At 43.1% G+C, this 20,504-nt stretch overlaps 1 protein-coding gene across 9 annotated transcripts in view; it reads left to right on the forward strand.

The window, feature by feature from the left end:
- Positions 1–20,504, forward strand: part of SEPTIN11 (septin 11) — a 145,528-nt gene that overhangs the window by 84,586 nt on the left and 40,438 nt on the right. For all 9 annotated transcript variants that reach the window (XR_011567239.1, XR_011567238.1, XM_070791635.1 and 6 more), the window contains exons 2-3: positions 6,452–6,566; positions 16,929–17,124. Coding sequence is in view for 7 of the 9 variants with exons in the window: in XM_019962972.2 (XP_019818531.1) it covers positions 6,452–6,566; positions 16,929–17,124 (311 nt within the window). In the remaining 2 variants the exon portion in view is untranslated. The remainder of the gene's footprint in view (positions 1–6,451; positions 6,567–16,928; positions 17,125–20,504) is intronic.

Consider the following 20,504-nt stretch of genomic DNA (forward strand, 5'->3'; position numbering starts at 1 on the left):
CAACTTCCACCTCTTATGGTTGCCAGAGAATTATTTTAGAGTTATTTTAGAATTATTATTTTTTTTTCTTTCTAGTTTAATATATTGGCTTTCAATAGTGGCTAAAGTCACTGTATTGTCTACCTAGGAACTACCTAGGAACTTAGATCATCATGTGGTTAACAGTGACTCTGGAATCTGACCTCCTGGGTCCACTTTTCAGCTTCTCACCTTATTGGCTGTATGACCTTGGGAAAGTTAATAAACTTTGTGGGCCTCTGTTTTCTCATCTGGCAGTGGAGAGTGGGTAACAATAGTTAACTACCTCATAGAACTGTTAAATTCTCTAGTTCATTCATGTTTAGGGCTTTCCTAGAACCTTGATCAATAAATGTTAGCCGTCATATGGTGGTGGAATGCCAGATAGCTTGAGGCACCTTTATCCAATCATTTTTCCTTTTATTGGTAAAGGGAATGTTTACTGAAATTCACCCTGAGATTTCATAGTCAAGACAAGGATGTGTGTTAGTCGCTCAGTCATGTCTGACTCTTTTCGATCCCATGGACTGTAGCCCACCAGGCTCCTGCATCCATGGAATTCTCCAGGCAAGACTACTGGAGTGGGTAGCCATTCCCTTCCCCAAGGGATCTTCCTGACCCAGGGATTGAACCCAGGTCTCCTGCATTGTAGGCAGATTCTTTATTGATTGAGCCACCAGGGAAGCCCAGTAAAGACAAGATTGGAGATAAAATTTCTATGGGATCTGGAAGGTTTGGATGTGTTGGAGGCTATAAGATCCTCCCAGATAGAGGAAATATCATAATATGAATAAAGTCTGATGAGGAGAAACCAGGGGCTCTCCCAGGAACTATAAGTAATTCCATTTAACTGCAGTGGAAGGTCCTCCTCTGGGAGGAATGGGAGATTTGATAGGAATAGAGATTTGATATCAGCCTACAGAAGCTCCTGAGAAGGCAGAGTAAGAAGTTTGGATTGAGGGCTTTTGAGTACCAAGATCCCTTTGGCAGCCAAGTAGAGTGAGATCCAAGCAAGGAGACCGGTTGGAAGGCTGTTGAATTAGTGAGAATAAAGAGGAGGAGGGCGCAGCATTAATAACACTTTGGAATGAATGAGACGGGTGGGACTCAGGCACAGATTAGTGCCATTAAGAGAAGTAGGAAACCCTGGAGTAGGGGTGGGTTTGCAATCAAGGAAGATGATTTCAAGTTTGGTGAACAGCGATTTAAGGTACAAGTAGGAAAACCTAGGAGAACTGCCTCTGGGGTAGAAATTCAGAACTGGAATGCAGACAGAGCTCAGTACTAGACAGAAAATTCTGAGTCGTTGCTAATATATGATAGCAGTAAAGACATGAGAATATCTGAGATTCCCCGCGATCATATCTAGACTCGAGCCCCACACACATTCTTTGGGTCTAGGCAGCTAAGGCATAAAGTTACAGGCATGGTACTATGAGATGCAGAGTGCAGGAATTCATTTCAGCTGCTGTGTATGAGTTAAATAGACTCCCCTCACATATCCTGCAGTTGATTTTAGTGTTTAAGCCTGTTCGTGAACCAAAGGAGGAGCCTCCCATTTCCCATTGCCCCATCACCCACTGCTGGGCAACAGCCCTCAAGATTCCTTTAATGTTGGGCAGTCCTTTAATGGACTTTTGAAGTGGCATTATAAAATTTACATATTTTATATGACAAAGAAGACAGAGATGTTGAAGACATAAATTCAAAGTAAAAAAAAAATTTAAGACCAAACTGTTTTATAACCTTTCATTTTGTATGTGGTTTTCAGTGGGTACAAAAATACTCAGTGGGTGTGTGGGTGGTTTCTCGTGTTTTGGAAATGGTGAGAATATGAGATGCTGAGCATTGGGTTCTGGGATGAGAGCTATAATTACTAACTCTGATTCTTTCCCCGGATTGGCTCCTGGGTGCATATCTGAATCTAAAAACCCAACAACCCTCCAGAATCCAGAGCAATAAACCACTCTTTCCTCCCCCGCCCCAGAAATTAAAAGAATTATTGTGGCAAAAAAGGAGAGGGGGTGTAGGGAGATAGTTCTTCCTTGCCTGGTCTCCTTTCCTGCTGCTCGTTGCCTGCTCAAGGCGGTGGTACGTCAGGAAAGAGGCTGGTATGATGGTGTCTCCTCGCCGGCTACACAGCAGCCGCTGAACAGCTGTGATGGAAAGAGTTCTAAATATAACCCAGACTTGTTTCAAATCTTCTCCTTCAGTCTTGGCGGATGTGGTAAACACCCTAAAAATACGTGCTGCCTGAACCTTTGAGGTATCTGTAGAGGAAAGGGCAGGTGGTAGCCTTGGGGCCCCGTGGTGGTGCTGGGAGGCCTGGCCAGATACCAGAGCTGCTGCCCCCCAGGGGCCGCTCCCCAAGCTGTTGGGTGCGCTGTCGGCCAGGCCATCCTTGTCAAGGATGAGAGCCCCCTCTCGAGTCTCATATTCACTGCTGGCAGGTTTCAAGGAGGCTATTCATAGCCTCGGCATCTGTTCTCTGTACCAGTGACCTCAAACCTGCAGCTGCCACCATGGTATTCAGGGGGAGTGGTGGTGGTTTCCAACTGTATTTCACAGAATCAGAATTTTAGTGCTTGCAAGGCCCTTAGACGTCATTTTGTCCATAAAACGTTGCACTGAAATCCCAACATTTAGGGAGTCACGTTTCTTCTCTTTAGTGATTGAAACGACTTGGAAATGGAGTTTCAGTCTGAGTATTCAAAGACATCACTCTCATTATTGTGTAACACACAGAGGAGGATAACGAAGACTGTCTTTTAAAAACTATTGACCAATTGATTCTGTGCAAGGTTTTCCCTTCTTTATTTAAAAATGGAACTCTGAGGCTCGTTTTCTTACCCCAAATTCAGTCTCTTGAGTATAAAGCTCATTGGCAACATAGCCAGACACCAGGAAGACTTTCAATAACTCGTTTCTGGAATCCCATACCATAACTGTGGTTCTTAATTGAAGGACCATAGGTAGCCTCTGTTTCCCTGGGAAGGAAGGGTTTTACAGATGATCTCCAATACCCACAGAATGCACTGAGCATTGTGGAAGAAGTTCAGTTCAGTTCAGTCGCTCAGTCACATCCGACTCTTTGCGACCCCATGAATCACAGCACGCCAGGCCTCCCTGTCCATCACCAACTCCCGGAGTTCACTCAGACTCACGTCCGAGTCGGTGATGCTATCCAGCCATCTCATCCTCTGTTGTCCCCTTCTCCTCCTGCCCCCAATCCCTCCCACCATCAGAGTCTTTTCCAATGAGTCAACTCTTCGCATGAGGTGGCCAAAGTATTGGAGTTTCAGCTTTAGCATCATTCCTTCCAATGAATACCCAGGGCTGATCTCCTTCAGAATGGACTGGTTGGATCTCCTTGCAGTCCAAGGGACTCTCAAGAGTCTCCTCCAACACCACAGTTCAAAAGCATCAATTCTTCGGCGCTCAGCCTTCTTCACAGTCCAACTCTCACATCCACACATGACCACAGGAAAAACCATAGCCTTCACTAGACAGACCTTTGTTGGCAAAGTAATGTCTCTGCTTTTGAATATGCTATCTAGGCTGGTCATAACTTTCCTTCCAAGGAGTAAGCGTCTTTTAATTTCATGGCTGCAGTCACCATCTGCAGTGATTTTGGAGCCCCCCAAAATAAAGTCTGATACTGTTTCCACTGTTTCCCCATCTATTTCCCATGAAGTGATGGGACCAGATGCCATGATCTTAGTTTTCTAAATGTTGAGCTTTAAGCCAACTTTTTCACTCTCTTCTTTCACTTTCATCAAGAGGCTTTTTAGTTCCTCTTCACTTTCTGCCATAAGGGTGGTGTCATCTGCATATCTGAGGTTATTGATATTTCTCCTGGCAATCTTGATTCCAGCTTGTGCTTCTTCCAGCCCAGTGTTTCTCATGATGTACTCTGCATAGAAGTTAAGTAAGCAGGGTGACAATATACAACCTTGGCGTACTCCTTTTCCTATTTGGAACCAGTCTGTTGTTCCATGTCCAGTTCTAACTGTTGCTTCCTGACCTGCATATAGGTTTCTCAAGAGGCAGGTCAGGTGGTCTGATATTCCCATCTCTTTCAGAATTTTCCAGAGTTTATTGTGATCCACACAGTCAAAGGTTTGGCATAGTCAATAAAGCAGAAATAGATGTTTTTCTGGAACTGTCTTGCTTTTTTGATGATCCAACAGATGTTGGCAATTTGATCTCTGGTTCCTGTGCCTTTTCTAAATCCAGCTTGAAAATCTGGAAGTTCATGGTTCATGTATTGCTGAAGCCTGGCTTGGAGAATTTTGAGCATTACTTTACTAGCGTGTGAGATGAGTGCAACTGGGTGGTAGTTTGAGCATTCTTTGATAATGCCTTTTTTTGGGATTGAAATGAAAACTGACCTTTTCCAGTCCTGTGTCCACTGCTGAGTTTTCCAAGTTTGCTGGCGTATTGAGTGCAGCACTTTCACAGCATCATCTTTCAGGATTTGGAATAGCTCAACTGGAATTCTATCACCTCCACTAGCTTTGTTCGCAGTGATGCTTTCTAAGGCCCACTTGACTTCACATTCCAGGCTGTCTGGCTCTACGTGAGTGATCACACCATCATGATTATCTTGGTCGTGAAGATCTTTTTTGTACAGTTCTTCTGTGTATTCTTGCCATCTCTTCTTAATATCTTCTGCTTCTGTTAGGTTCATACCATTTCTGTCCTTTATCGAGCCCATCTTTGCATGAAATGTTCCCTTGGTATCTCTGATTTTCTTGAAGAGATCTCTAGTCTTTCCCATTCTGTTGTTTTCCTCGATTTCTTTCCATTGATCCCATTGATCCGCTGAGGAAGGCTTTCTTATTTCTCCTTGCTATTCTTTGGAACTCTGCATTCAGATGCTTATATCTTTCCTTTTCTCCTTTGCTTTTTGCTTCTCTTCTTTTCACAGCTATTTGTAAGGCCTCCCCAGACAGCCATTTTGCTTTTTTGCATTTCTTTTCCATGGGGATGGTCTTGATCCCTGTCTCCTGTACAATGTCATGAACCTCCGTCCATAGTTCATCAGGCACTCTATCAGATCTAGTCCCTTAAATCTGTTTCTCACTTCCACTGTATAATCATAAGGGATTTGATTTAGGTCATACCTGAATGGTCTAGTGGTTTTCCCTACTTTCTTCAATTTAAGTCTGAATTTGGCAATAAGGAGTTCATGATCTGAGCCACAGTCAGCTCCTCATCTTGTTTTTGCTGACTGTATAGAGCTTCTCCATCTTTGGCTGCAAAGAATATAATCAATCTGATTTCGGTGTTGACCATCTGGTGATGTCCATGTGTAGAGTCTTCTCTTGTGTTGTTGGAAGAGGGTGTTTGCTATGACCAGTGTGTTCTCTTGGCAAAACTCTATTAGCCTTTGCCCTGCTTCATTCTGTACTCCAAGGCCAAATTTGCCTGTTACCCCAGGTGTTTCTTGACTTTCTACTTTTGCATTCCAGTTCCCTATAAGGAAAAGGACATCTTTTTTGGGTGTTAGTTCTAAAAGGTCTTGGAGGTCTTCATAGAACCGTTCAACTTCAGCTTCTTCAGCGTTACTGGTTGGGGCATAGGCTTGGATTACTGGGATATTGAATGGTTTGCCTTGGAAACGAACAGAGATCATTCTGTCGTTTTTGAGATTGCATCCAAGTACTGCATTTCGGACTCTTTTGTTGACCATGATGGCTGCTCCATTTCTTCTAAGGGATTCCTGCCGCAGTAGTAGATAGTGGAGTGGAGTAGTAGTGGAGGAAGTTAGCACCATATAATAATACAGCCTAAGTCACCCAGCTTTTAAAGTATGCTAACTACTTTAGCCCCATTCTCCTTCAGTAGACTCTTGAGCAGGCGTGGGGAGTGCAGAGCCTGTGGGGGAGAGCAAGGAGGCCCCCCAAACCTGTCCAGTTCACGCTAGAGAAGGAACCAAGCCCTGTGTTGCGCCATTTTCAATGTGTTCAATATGGTGGTTACAGAATTTCTGCATAGTAACAGGAATGCATCCTCCACTGTGAGCTTCTGAAAGCTCCTTCCTGTGTCTGGAAGAGAGTCCTTTATTTTTTCCCTCTGGGTTGAAAAGTTTTCTTGCGCGCTTGAGGCTGTCAGAGGACTGGAGTTTTGGTGTCACTTAGAGCATGTCGGTATCAGCTGCCTCTGGGAGGCGTATTTCCCCTGAACTGGGGCACCGATAAGCATACCTGAGCTGCTTGGGAGGGAGACAGTGTGCTTTGCAAGTCGCTGTGATTTTGTGGAAAGAGTATGGCTCTAGAGTTGGTAGCTTCAGTTGTGTAGAAGCCATGGAGGGAGTGGGCACAGAGGGGTCGCCTTTTTCCCCATGTGCCAAGAAGAGAGGATGGGAGAGGGAGGGGTGCCCAGGGGGTGTTGTCATGGGTTCTCAAATGTTTCCCCTCTGACATTCCAGAATGAAGAGCTTCGAAACTTATCCCTTTCTGGCCATGTTGGATTTGACAGTCTCCCCGACCAGCTGGTCAACAAGTCGACTTCTCAAGGATTCTGTTTCAACATCCTGTGTGTTGGTAAGTGACTCGTCGCTTGCTGCTGAGCAACGAGTCTGACTCTTAGGTGTCGGCAGGTGACTGTCAGAGGGGCATGTTTCAGGAAATAAGGGGAATGATATTTTCACTCTTTTATTATCTGTAAAGCAAGATAATAATATCTCCACTCCACATATGTCACACAGTTCTTAGGTTGGCCAAGAAGTTCATCCTGAACAAACTTTTTGGCCAACTCAAAGATACAGACATATTTAGATAAAATGCTTTGTCAGTTTTGTGGTGTTACTCAAAGTGTTATTTTTATTTATGTCAAATAGTCAAGGAATGATCAGTTTAATATTGCTGTTGAAAATTTTAATTTTTCATAGGGGAGGGGCTTAGACCCTAACTAGACTATGCGTACTCAGTCATGTCCAACTTTTTACACCACCATGGACTGTAACCCACTTGGCTTGTCTGTCCATGGAATTTCCCAGTCAAGAATACTAGAACCCACATCTCTTGTGTCTCCTGCATTGGCAGGCGGATTCTTTACCACTGAGCCTCCTGGGAAGCCCATAACTAGACTGTAGGAAGTTGAAAGAAGGAACTGAGATACACATACACAGGAAGATCATTCAAAAGCATTTTCAAAATTTGTTTCCAGGGTTTCTGAATAGGCTGCAGTAGTAATCTCCATTGAAATCCTTTTAAAGATATGCTTCTACCTACTGCAGGTAAAATCTGCAATTACTTTAACCACTTTGATAAACTGAGAATACTTTAAAATTTTGCTTTTAGAGTAAAAGACAATCTTAAATCCTATTTTATACTTGAAATAAATTTTCCACCTGAATTATTGAATTAACCTTTAGTCTTTCAATTGGAATCTGAAATTGATCTCCGTTTATTCCTGGTAGATAAATGGGAAAAGGCCAAAGAGATCTGACTTAAGTGTTTGCGTCTCCAGTATGTTTTATTCATAGCCTTTAAATGTGATGTATTGGCCTATGCTTCTGGTCTCGGTATTTTTCTTCTTTAGCCATATCTTTTTTAAACCAAGAGGAGGAAGGTAGGAAAGAAGGTGGAGAAAAAGAGGAAAGTAGAAACAGGACTCTCCTGTTGATTGGAAGCAGACGTGTCCTTGAAATAGATAATGGCCTTTCCTTCAGCTTTCCTGTCACTCTTGATGGAGGACCAGGCTGCCCAGCAGTGAAGTGGCTCGGGCTACACTGTTTCATGGCCATTGTCTTCTGGGTATAGACTTCAAGACAAACTAAAAGGAATTCTACCTGTAGCCAATATATATTCTGTATGTCTCCTCCCTACAGTAAGCTTAGCAGAATGTACCTGACTTACTTCTCTTGTCTAGGTAAAATGAAGTGAATTTAGCAGAGAATTCAGTGGAAGTCAGTTGTTGAGAGGGAGGGCTAGATATCTTCCTTTCTGAAAATCTTCGAGAGGGGCATGTTGAATGTGGCATGTGCATGGGTGTTGAAAGCCACCGCCACCCTGCCCCCCAGCCAGCTCGCTGTTTGGCGTTCTGGCTCGAGCACCAGAGAGGAACATGAGCAGAGCCGCCAGCTCTCCTTGTTTCTGTTTCCCCCACATTAAAATTCAGCAGGGGACCCCCTGGAGTGGCAGCTTGCTCTACAGAGCGGCATAAATGAGTTGTCTTTTCTCTTCTGCTAAATGCTCATTGCAGAGCAGAGCGATTCTTCATTAGCATAGTGATTTGTTGGCAATTTGTTGATTTTTCTATTGAAAAGTATGCTAAGTTGTAGGCCAATTACTATTCTGGCTTCTCTTGTCTGTCTCCCCCAGCCCTGCCTTCAAAATCAGCTTCTAGAATGCATTTGAGAGTTACGCTCCAGCCCCTGCTGTCTGGTCCAGTGGAACCAGACTGGAAGGATCTGGTTTGACCTGGTGTGTGCTATGCAAGTGTTGGCTCGTTGGCTCACCTTTGTGTTACTAGTGCAATTAATGATACTAGTTGGAATTCCTCACAAGACACATCCATGCTGTGCTGTTGCATTTGGAAAGCAGCTGGTATTCTGATTCTCCTGGGTGGGTGATGATTCCTGAGATTCTTAGGTTTTTACTCTGGTTCCATTCCTGGTTGTTTTTTAGTCACTAAGTTGTGTCAGACTCTTTGAGACCCCTTGGACTCCATTCTTAACCACGTTTAAAATTAGTTTTTCACGTACTTAATATTATGAGTGCTAAGTTGCTTCAGTCGTGTCTGACTCTTTGAGACCCCATGGACTGTAGCCCGCCAGGCTTCTCTGTCAATGGAATTCTCCAGGCAAGAATACTGGAGTGGGTTGCCATGTCCTCCTCCAGGGGATCTTCCTGACCCAGGAATCGAACTCACGTCTTTCATGTCTCCTGCATTGGCAGGCGGGTTCTTTACCACTAGCGCCACCTGGGAAGTCCATTATAATGCATGTGTGTGTGTTAGTCACTCAGTTGTGTCCAGCTCTATGTGACTCCGTGGACTGTGGCCCCCCAGCCTGCTCTGTCCATGGGATTCTCCAGGCAAGAATACTGGAGTGGATTGCCATGCCCTCCTCCAGGGGATCTTCCCCACCAGGTCTCTTGCATTGCAGGCGGACTCTTTACCATATGAGCCACAAGGGTTGCTCTAATATAATGCGTATTTCTAATTCAAAAATTATAAAGTATCCCTACTTTTCCCCTCCCACCCTCATTTTCATTCCACAGAGATAAAACTGTAGAATCCTTCTAGAAACTTCCTACACTTGGAAATTATTTTCAGAGGCTGAAAACAACACCAGTTATTATTTTACAGCTTTTTCATTAATTAATTTTTAAAAATTAATTTTTATTGGAGTGTAGTTAACTTTACAATGTTATTAGTTTCTACTGTACCCCAAAGTGAATCAGCCACAGGTATATATGTATCCACTTTTTCTTGGAGTTCCTTCCCATTTAGGTCACCACAGAGCGTTGAGCATGTCAGTTTTGTTGAAGTCCAACATGTGTCTTGCAGGGCTAAAATCAAGGCCTCTGCAAGGCTGTGCTCCTTTGTGGAATTCAAGGGGAGAAGACACTTCCTTTTTTCCCCTCTGCTAGAGGCTGCCCACATTCCTTGACGCTTGGACCCTTTCCTCCATCCTCAGAGCCAGCAGTGTTGCACCTCTCTCTGACTGGTCTTGGATTAGGAAATTTTCCACCGAGAATTGCAGAAATCTAGTTTAAACTGAATTAAGGCTCTTCCTCAACCCTAAAACACACTGCAAAGGTCCTATACTGCGTTGTGTAATTAAGAACAGCCTGGTCTAGGAATTCAAAGAGGATTTCCAGGGCTCCGTCTCCAGTTTCCGATCCTGCTCCCTTCTGTGTGGCTTTTCCTGTGTTTTGGCTTTTTCTTCACTGAGGTGGTATGGCCGCTGGCGGTGTCGCCAGCTTAGCAACCTCAGGGGGAAGAAGCAGCCATTCCTGACACAGCTTCTTCAATAGTCACGGGATTGTCTGATCCACCAGGCCTGAGTCATCCACCCACCCGAGGTGGGAGATGGGGTTTATCTACCCTGAAACACACAAGGGTCCCGAGGAGAGGAGACGTGGGCAGAAGGCAGGCAGAGCATGGGGAGACACACACTGGGCAGATATAAACAGGTCTCTCGTGATTGGGTAAGTGCTGTTTTGTTTTGATTTTATACAAATGAGATCATGCTGTTCTGTTTTTCACATTTTCCTTTTTTTACTTCATAGTAAGTCCTTCCCCTCCTTCTCTGCCCGTATATCTAGCAATCCGGGTTCTTTTGCACAGCACTTTGGAGTCCTTTGGTTGGAACAAGCTTTAGTTCTTTGAGAAACAGGGAGTGTCAGCATTAAGTTAAATGTACTTCTCTTCAGAGGATAAGACACATCAAATCCCTTCACAAATACTTTACAGCAAAATATCTGTAGAAGAAGACAGTTCTCAGTGTCAATTAATGCTCTGTTTCTAAAGTAAGAGTCTACGAAAAGCATTCTAGTGGATCCAAATGTTTTGACAGCCACTTAGAGAAGTGGGTGTCATATTTGAGTATCCATGCTACTTTCTCTTCTCCTTGTCATCCTACTGTGCATTTATGTGTTTTACACAGTATGCGCACCCATGGTGTTTACAGCATCATTATTGTGGGTGAAAGATATGGAAGGAAATTAAAGACTGAAAAAAAAGTTATGATCCTAGTAAGGAAGCTGATGTTTTTCTAAAAGGTCTTAGAATCGTAAGTTTGTTTTGTGGCAAGAGCCTACAGGTTGCAAAGAGAGAGGAAACAAACCAGGGCAGAAATTAATCCTGGTGTGCACTTAGTTTAGTTTTAGAGGCACTGAATTAAATATTGTTAGAGCCTCTCTCTCTCAGTCCTGGAGAGAAGTGTAACAGAGAGCAGGAGAGCAGTGTTCACTTAACTGGGAAGAGAATTCTTTTTTTTTGGGCTGCACTAGCTCTTCGTGGCTTTCTCCAGTTGCGGCGGGTGGGGGCTACTCTCCAGCTGCGGTGCGTGGGGGCTACTCTCCAGCTGCGGCGAGTGGGGGCTACTCTCCAGTTGCGGCGGGTGGGGGCTACTCTCCAGCTGCGGCGCGTGGGGGCTACTCTCCAGCTGCGGTGCATGTGCTTCTCACTGTGGTGGCCTCTCTAGCTGTGAGCATGGCCTCTAGGTGTGCGGGCTCAGTAGCTGCTGCGAATGCGCTTGGTTGCTCCGCAGCGTGTGGATCAAACCCATGTCCCCTGCACTGGCAGGCAGATTCTCAACCACTGAAGTCGGGAAGAGAATTCTTGATGCTAAATCAGGTATCAGACAGCCACGGGTTCATAGTTCTCTTACCCTCCATCTTGCCTGTAACACACCAGTTTATCCCCAAAACTGTACTTCAGTTTAAATAAAGCATGTCTTTCTTAAACTTTAAACTTTTTATTTTGTATTCAGGTATAGCCAGTTAACAGTGTTGTTCTAGTTGTGGTAGGTGAACAGCAAAGGGACTCAGCAGTACATATACTTGTATCCGTTCTCCTCCAACACCCCTCCCATCTAGGCTGGCAGGTAACATTGAGTAGAGCTCCATGTGCTGTACAATGGATACAACCTTGCTGGTTATCTGTTTTGAATATAGCAGTATGTACAGGACCTTCCCAAACTCCCTAATGATCTCTTCCCCCCACCCTCCCGCAACCATAGGTTGGTTTTCTAAGACTGTGAGTCTCTTTCTGATTTGTAAGTAAGTTCATTTGTATCATTTCTTTTGAGATTCCACATATAAGGGATGTCATACAGTATTTCTCCTCTGTCTGATACTTCATTCCCTATGACACTCTCTGTGTCCATCCACGTTGCTGCAAATGGCGTTATTTCATTCTTTTTAATAAACTTTTCTTTCTTACCCACACTGTATTTCTAAATTAGTACCCAGCCTATTTTCACAATTCAAAATTTATTGATCGTTGTCATTCTCCTTCCAAAATGACACCAGCTCTGTGAGAAGCTACACCACTGATCTGCTGTATGTGGTTCTTTGTGCACCTACACAGAGGGATAAATACTGCGACATCCCGGCTTTTGAAGAGCAGCCAGTTCAAAGTAGGGTCAAAGTAAATTAATAGCACATTTTGAGAGCAGAGTTTTAGAAAATAAGTTCACTGATTGTTTTGAGAGAATGGCAGAAGAGAAATAGGAAGCAGACGAGTTTAAGATCATTTTAGCTAAGGCCATAGTGTCATCATTAGCTGTGGAATTTTGCAATCAGATCTTAAACGTTTTTATCCCAGCTTGCTTTTCCAGGAAAGGGTGTAAGTGGTTTAAGGGTGGAATGAAGAAATAAATGAATAAAGATAAAATTAACCCCAGAAAACAAAGTGAAGGTTGGAGTCAGAGCAAAGCCGTCAGATCTGCCTGTAGGAGTTGATTCTCTCAGGAACACATTCATCTCTTAGCTGGTGTGGCCAGAGCATGGGAGGCCCAATCAGTCTATGGATATTTGTTAAACACAAATGTGCCAAACACAAGTTAAACATTTAATGAGGACAGACTTATAGAACTATAAAGTAAAAACAGGTTCCTCCAGATGAAGCACAGTTTACCTGGAGAAATGTCTCTTGTAAATTTTCAGAAAAGACATATGTGGCTGTCCCTCCATTTAAACCTGGGTTCCTGAGCTTCCCCTACTTGGGGGTCACTGAGGCATGCGATGCTGAGGGTCACATGCAGGTCTTCCAAGTCCCTGGTGGTATTAGCCAAAGTGTGCTTCATCAAATGGGATTCTATGAGGAGTTAAAATAACACAACATAACTCTCTGATTATCTGGCTCCATCCAAGAATAAAACCTCGACTGTTTAGAGGAGACAGACAGACCTTCATTCACAGCTATTTGAGTAGATATAATAATAATTATCCAAGTAGCCAGTTTTGGCAATCAGAGTAAAAATGCTGAATCACCGATCAACTATTTGTAATTACCTTCTAATTAATAATACATTCCTCTGTGCTCTTTTTGTTTTCCTTTTTCTTTTTTAACAGTGTCCAGCTTAGAGCTTGAGATTTATGTAAGCCTGAGAGGAGAATGGAAGAGGCAGACCTGCCTGCCACTGTGCTGTGTGTCCAGCTTACCAGCACTGGCAGGAGCAGGAGAAGCAGAAGCCCCAGAGAGCACTTCAAGAGTAAATCTCCTGTTACTCTAACAACTGTTTAGGCAGATGACCTTATCACAGAATAAACAACAGACTCAGAAAAATCTACCAAAGTGGCAAATCTCAGTATAAGTGATCACTATGACCACTTTTCAGTTACTTTTTATGGAAGGCTTCCTCGGAGCCAGGTGTTCTGAGATGTTTTAGAGTTGCTGTTAGTCATTAATTGTCTCGAAATATTGTTGCGGTTGTTGGGTTTGAGTTGGAACCTACGCCAGGTAGGCTTTCAGTTACTCAATTCAAAAGAAGCCTTTTTGCTCTTGTGTGTCCTTAAAAGTATAGAAAATGCCTTCTTTTCTGAGGCTAGAGATTGACCTCAACAATGAACGCATTGGAAAGCTCTCCTAGTTCTCTAGAATTCCTTTTATTCCCCAAACTGTCATTTCTTCGTGAAATACTTTTGGTGAATTGCACTGCTGCTAGGGTAGCGGTGTCTAATTAGGGCTCTTCAAAGCACAGAGCGTAGAAATGGAAAGCTAAGCACTCTGAAATTTAGAGAACAGCGGTTTTTCCAACCCGTTGATTAACCCTGTGCTGTAAGTAGGGCCTGGAATGCTAATTGTTCATAATGTCCACCTTAATGCAAATAATTAAAATTATGTTGCCTTAAAAAAAAAAAAGCATCATATTCTTGATTCACATATGCTTAACTAATTCTCAACTTAGTAAATGGTGATTTCAGTGCTGTCCAGGTAACCTAGAATTCTTGCCATGTAAATTGTAGTCTTTATTGCTGTGCTGAGGGAAAGAGATGAAGGAAGATGGGTCACTTTTCCACTGTCAGAACCTTGACCTTATAGAGGAAATTTTAGAAGGTAGCTCTGGGGTTCTTCCTTTGTCTTTACTCTGGGCTTCCCTTGTGGCTCAGCTGGTTAAGAATCCACCTGCAATGCGGGAGACCTGGATTCAATCCCTGGGTGGGGAAGATGCCCTGGAGAAGGGAAAGGCTACCCACTCCAGTAAATTCTGAAAAGAAGTTTGCTGTATGGAGAAAGATACTCATGTACTTAAAATGACTGGAGTACCTTCAATACTGAATTGCTGTTCAGATTCTCTGTATCTTATGAGTGAAAACCCTGTTTTGTTTCTGTATCCATTACTTAGTAACTTTATTTTGCTCAAGAGTTATTTTGTTAAGTTACCAATCATGGCTATGAGCTTGTTGAGCATTAGGAAACAGAGCCTACTTTTGATTATGTTTATTGATGGGTCTTTTTGGTTAGAATATTAAAGAAAGTAAGGAAGACAGGAAACAGTCTCGACTGCTACACAGCCAGACTTCATGGAGATTCTGAACAACATGCAGGATATCACAGAAATTCAAGACGTTTCAGTTGCTACTGTTATTTACCGTTTTATCCCCAGCACCTGTGCTTGTTACATAGTAAATACTGAAGTATTATAAATGAATGAATTTCAGATACTAACGTCTACTGTATCTGTCTGCTCTCTTTCTCCTATATGCCTGGCTAATGGTCTGTCAACAACATGTCTTCTGTTTATTTATAGCCTCATGGCATCTGCTTATTCACTTCTCTTAGTATATCTTTTCTTTCTCGTGCCATCATGCTGTGTGCAGACTCAAAGTCCCAAAGAGAGAAGTGTGATTAGATACACAGATCACTGTTCAATATGGAGCATTCTCTCAGCGTCATAATTGCACTTCCATGGGTGCAGCCCTGGGGGTGCCCCAGGGGGCAGCAGAGGGGTAGCACTGGTCCAGTTACCTGTGGTCATTAGCAAGGGCCAAGGAATAAACTATGGTCTTGCTTGTAAGAGGAAGGTGGTTATGGCAGACATGTAAATACCATTCCATAATAGTAAATCAGAGTCTGGTTGGGATTCAGTCATGTTCCAGATCAGATTCTACGCTATGGCAGCACACCATATCCAGCCAGTTCACTGTTGTATTCCCAACACTTGGCACAAAGCTGGAAAAGATACTGGCTGAATGAAGACTGATGAAGGAGGAAGTTCTTTGATCTTAGGTGTATCAGGTCCAATGGGTAAAGCTGAAGAGTTGGGCAAATGTTCTTGACTAACTTTTATCCTACAAATGAATCATGGTAGTCAGTGGCAAACCACAGAAGGCTTCTAATTAGAGAAAGCTCAGTTACAGAGAAATTCCGTTCTACTTCATTTTTGTACTATGTTGGAAAGCAATGAGTAATACAGAACTTCTAATTAGTAAGTGGATTTTGTCTTTTCAATGGGAAAGTTGCCCTAAGGCTGCCAATCCCAGAGCTCTTTTTTTCTCGGATAGAATTGTCACCTTCCTAAAAGGCATTACAGCAACCCTCCCTTCAGATGCAAGATATTGTCCCTAGGAACATCATGGGATTGAGATTTGTTGAAAGGGCTAGAGTATACTCGTATGTTTAAATTGAGCTGAAAATCTAATTGGGGAAATTTTCCAAATTTTATTTTAAAAAATGCATTCCTGTAGATCATGTTTCTTGATTTCTACCCCCACACACTCAGCCACGGCCACAGAAGTGGGTGGGTTCTTTTTCATTGCCAACTATTTTTGACTCAAGAATTAGTATCAAGAGAAAGTTTTTCTTGGCTTTATTTTAAAGAGGAGGTTAAAGTTCTCCATGGCTCCACATTTGGGTCTTACCATTTGATTGGTTTAGTATAATACCTGCCACTCTGATTTGCATATATTAGAGGCTCAGTGAAACCTGATGACTTGAACTATAATGTGAACCAATAAGGCCATCGTTGCAGGTCATTTAACATCATTCAGTTTCATTGTCACAAACATCAGCCTGAATACCAGGGCATCTAACAAATGCTTGCCATCTACTGAATTGGGAAATGCAAATGGAGATAATATAAAGGATTCTCACAGATTCATAACCATACCTGAAAATATTAGGCAGTCAGTTTTCTCTGTAACAATGTCAGAATTGGTTGAATGTAGGTGTTAGAACCACACAAACCCGAGTTAGAAACCTGGCTTTGTCATTTAACAATATGACTTTAGACAAGTTACTTAAACCTTATCTAAGCTTTAATGCCTCATCTGTAAAAGGGAGGAAACAGTAGCATTTATTCCACAGGAATTAGTACTAGGGTTTAATGAGATAGTACATCGGAAGCTCTTATCACAGGACGTGGTAGAAAGTAAGTGCTCAGTAATTGTAGCTGGGTTTGTTATTTTTGTTGTTATTTGTTAAGAGTGTTGTTTTGAAAAAGATGTAATTCTTTCCCACAACATTAGATGGTATCAGATAATTCAATATAAATGCAATCAGTCTCTTACATTTTCCTAGTAACAGAAACTCAGTAATATAGATTTTTTTTTTTAAGTACTATATTGATAGTTTTGCATGCCAACATTTAGGGAAGGAAGAGCTACAGTTTATGTCTTTGAAATGACCACAGACTGACCACAGGCAAGCTTTTAAGTTCTGTTTCTCTATTCAGAGGTAAAAAAGAGCATCTTGATCTATAAATTCAAGATCTTCTCTGCCGAATGGTTTTTGAAATCCATTAAAGCATTTCTAGAGAGGGAGTCCATAGATCACACACGGAAAGAGCTATTTTTTTGTGTGTGGTGGGATATCTGGTGAGACTGACTTTTCAAAAATTTTTTCTAACACGATGATTTAAAAAAAAAAGAAAAAACACTGCTGCTGATGTGAACTGATGTCTCAGAGGCACTGACACCTTCTTTGATTTCTCTGTTGTGATCATGCAGGTGAGACGGGCATCGGCAAATCCACGTTAATGGACACGTTATTCAACACGAAATTTGAAAGTGACCCAGCGACTCACAATGAACCAGGTGTCCGGTTAAAAGCCAGAAGTTATGAGCTTCAGGAAAGCAATGTGCGGCTGAAGTTAACCATCGTTGACACCGTGGGATTTGGAGATCAGATCAATAAAGATGACAGGTACATCTTGGGATTTTGTGGGGATGTAAATGAATGAGGAGGTAACAAGACTCATCCTGGGTAAATACAAAGACTAAATGTTCGCTTGTTGTAAGGCTTGGTCTCCTGTCACCTAAAAGACATTGTTGCCCTCTGAGAAATTTTCTTAGAATGTTCTTGAGGTCAGAATCAGCTGATGTAATTGATTCCAGCTGCTGCTAAGTCACTTCAGTCGTGTCTGACTCTGTGCAACCCCATAGACATCAGCCCACCAGGCTCCCCCGTCCCTGGGATTCTCCAGGCAAGAACACTGGAGTGGGTTGCCATTTCCTTCTCCAATGCATGAGAGTGAAAAAGTGAAAGTGAAGTCGCTCAGTCGTGGCTGACTCTTAGCGACCCCATGAACTGCAGCCTACCAGGCTCCTCCATCCATGGGATTTTCCAGGCAAGAGTACTGGAGTGGGGTGCCATTGCCTTCTCCGTGATTCCAGCTAGTATGAGCAGAAAAGGGATTTGTTAGAAGGAATAAGCTAGCTTATGATATTTTCCCGGAAAAGTCATGGAACCAGGTTTGGGGGCTTTCCCATCTAGAAAAGCAGTCTAGAGAAACATCTAGGGTTAATGGAACTCCTGCCACAAATTACTGTATATATTTGGTACCTGTGATGCTGGGGACAGGTCTCCAGAACCTCCACTGAATCTGTTCCTATTAACCGAATGCCTTCATCACCACTTGCAAGAAGAACCCCTTTCCCTGTGTGTGGCCTCTGCCTTGGGGGACATGCTCCCTGCCTCCAGGTCTCGTATGGCTGCAGCTGCTTGGCAGAAAGTAGGCCACATCTGAACACGAGCTGCAAGAGGGTCTGGGGAATGTGGTTTCTGGTTTGTTTTTTGTTGTTGTTGATGTTGTCACTTTAACTCTGCCAAGAAAACAAAACAAAAACCAGGCATTAAAAAGTAAGAGGAGTTTGGAATGAGCATCTGCCCTGCTCTCCTAGGGCTTCGCAGGTGGCGCTAGTGGTAAAGACACTGCCTGCCAACGCAGGAGGTATGAGAGGCACGGTTTCAGTCCCTGGCTTGGGAAGATCCCTTAGAGGAGGAAATGGCAACCCACTCCAGCATTCTTGCCCGGAGAATCCCATGCACAGAGGAGCCTGGCGGGCTATAATCCATAGGGTCACAAAGAGTCGGACACGACTGAAATGACTTAACATGCATGCAGGTACTCATGCTCTCCTAGTCACTGAGACAGATTGGGATATTTGACTTAATCCCCAAATTCCTATAGCTCTGAGTGAAAACTTGGAGTCAATAATGATTTTGCCCAAGAAACTAGAGCCCAGGATCTAGTAGACCCAGGTTGTGGTCTGAATTCTGCCAATAACCAGCTATGGGTCCTTGGCAGTTTATCTCACTCTAAGAGAATGACACTAGATACTCTCAGGTCTCAGAGTGGGATCTGCACACAATCTCTTTTCAGGTGGGGTCTAAGGAAGGGCGCTGTGAATGGCTGAGCCTGGAGGAGGGGTGTGGTAATCATAGGGGGTAATCCTGTATTTTGATGGCTTTGGCAGCCAGGGGTATCCGCTTCTAAAACCCAAAGTGAAGAAAGCGTGTTTGTGAAAGCTCAATGGGAAATATCGTAGCTGATCTCCAGCCGGCTCAGGATCTTAGTACTGATGCTGGAGCTGTGGTGTGAGCACTGTGGCTCCTTTATGCATTGTCTGAGTCTTCCTGTAGGCTGCTCACAGTTGGGTGGCCTGCTGGGTGCAGAATGGCCACATTGAGTCTGAATAATGAGTGTGGTCTCAGTGGAGCCTAGTGAGGAATTCAGATCATTCTCTATCCAGCGAGGGTTTGTTAAGCTAACCAGATAATGTATTTATAACAAACGTCTTTGTCAGTGTAGAAAACAGATATGTTTAACCTGCTTAAGAAATAAAATGTCTTTTTTTTTTTTTCCTTCAAAATTTTGATCCTATAGTTTATATGTAGACAGAAGCTATTAGCAATAAGTCAGTCTTGCTGGGCTTAGTCACTCAGTCGTGTCCGACTCTTTGTGACCCCATGGACTGCATGCAGCCCACCAGGCTCCTCTGTCCATAGGGATTCTCCAGGTAAGAATACTGGAGTGGGTTGCCATGCCCTCCTCCAGGGGATCTTCCCAACCCAGGGATTGAAACCAGGTCTCCTGCATTGTGGGAAGATTCTTTACCAGCTGAGCCACCAGGGAAGCCCAGGAATACTGGAGTGGGTAGCCTATCGCTTCTCCATGGGATCTTCCCAGCTCAGGAATCAAGCAGGGGTCTCTTGAATTGCAGGCAGATTCTTTACCAGCTGAGCCACCAGGGTAGCCCGTAAGTCCATCTTATGTATTCACTAAAACTGGTTGACAAAACTTCACCTAATTATAAAGTATTACTGTGAAGTTTTGTTTTTATAAAACAAACCTTCTCAATTGATAGAGCCAAGCCAGTTCGACTCTTTGAGTTTCTGTAGTCCTTATTTGAGGGAGGTGTTTAAGTTTTAAACCTTCCTGGTTTGCGCCCATGCATTCATCTCAAGACCACTCATCTTCTTCACTAATCTTTGAATCCCTTATGATTATTTTAAATATTTATGTTCATTCTCCAGAAAAAGTTTGAGAAAGTTAAACTGTCCCAGGCCCAAAGATAATTCTAGAAGGAGGCTTCCAGAGACATTTTTGTGCAGTGACAACTTAATGGGAATAAGACAACCAGCACTTTAAGTTACAGTCTGTTTGCTTAGGGCTCAGACACTTCACTTGTATCATACCAGGTTTTGTTTCTTTGTTTGCTTCATTTTCCTCTGAACTGTGTATGGTATATGTGTGTGTTTTCTAAAGAGGAATTTTAACCATTTTTTAAAAATCTAGAGCTGTGTATTGTCTAGATACATTTTAACTGTCTCTGATATAAAGATGTACCCATAGTAATGACAGAGAAATATTTAATGCACGCTCTAGCTGAGCACTGAGCTCTAGTTTATCTATAGAGCAGTTTATATGCTCTTCAGTAAACATTGGCCTGGAATAACAGGAGCAATTGTTAGACACAGTAAGAAAGATTTTATTTTGCATCTGTCAAAATGGACTATCTGTACATTGTGTTGAGTGGGGATCAGCTAAGCACAGCTCCTGCAGCTGAGCAGTTGCTCTTGATTTATGACTTCAATTCCAAGGAATGATGGAGAGGTTCTTGTCTGAATGCTGTGTGTCATGCTCAGTAGAACAGATGAAGAGAAAACCCTGATGACAAGCAGAAGAGCACAAGTGCATTATGGGAGCCGGGAAGCAAGCCAGGGGGCTCCTGGTCCTCTTATGGTCAGGAGGACCCATCGAAACAAGGCGGGTCTCCGTCTCTGACCTGTGCAGGTTTCTC

The sequence above is a fragment of the Bos indicus genome, chromosome 6 (assembly GCF_029378745.1).
Source record: "Bos indicus isolate NIAB-ARS_2022 breed Sahiwal x Tharparkar chromosome 6, NIAB-ARS_B.indTharparkar_mat_pri_1.0, whole genome shotgun sequence".
In the NCBI taxonomy this organism is placed as follows: domain Eukaryota; kingdom Metazoa; phylum Chordata; class Mammalia; order Artiodactyla; family Bovidae; genus Bos; species Bos indicus.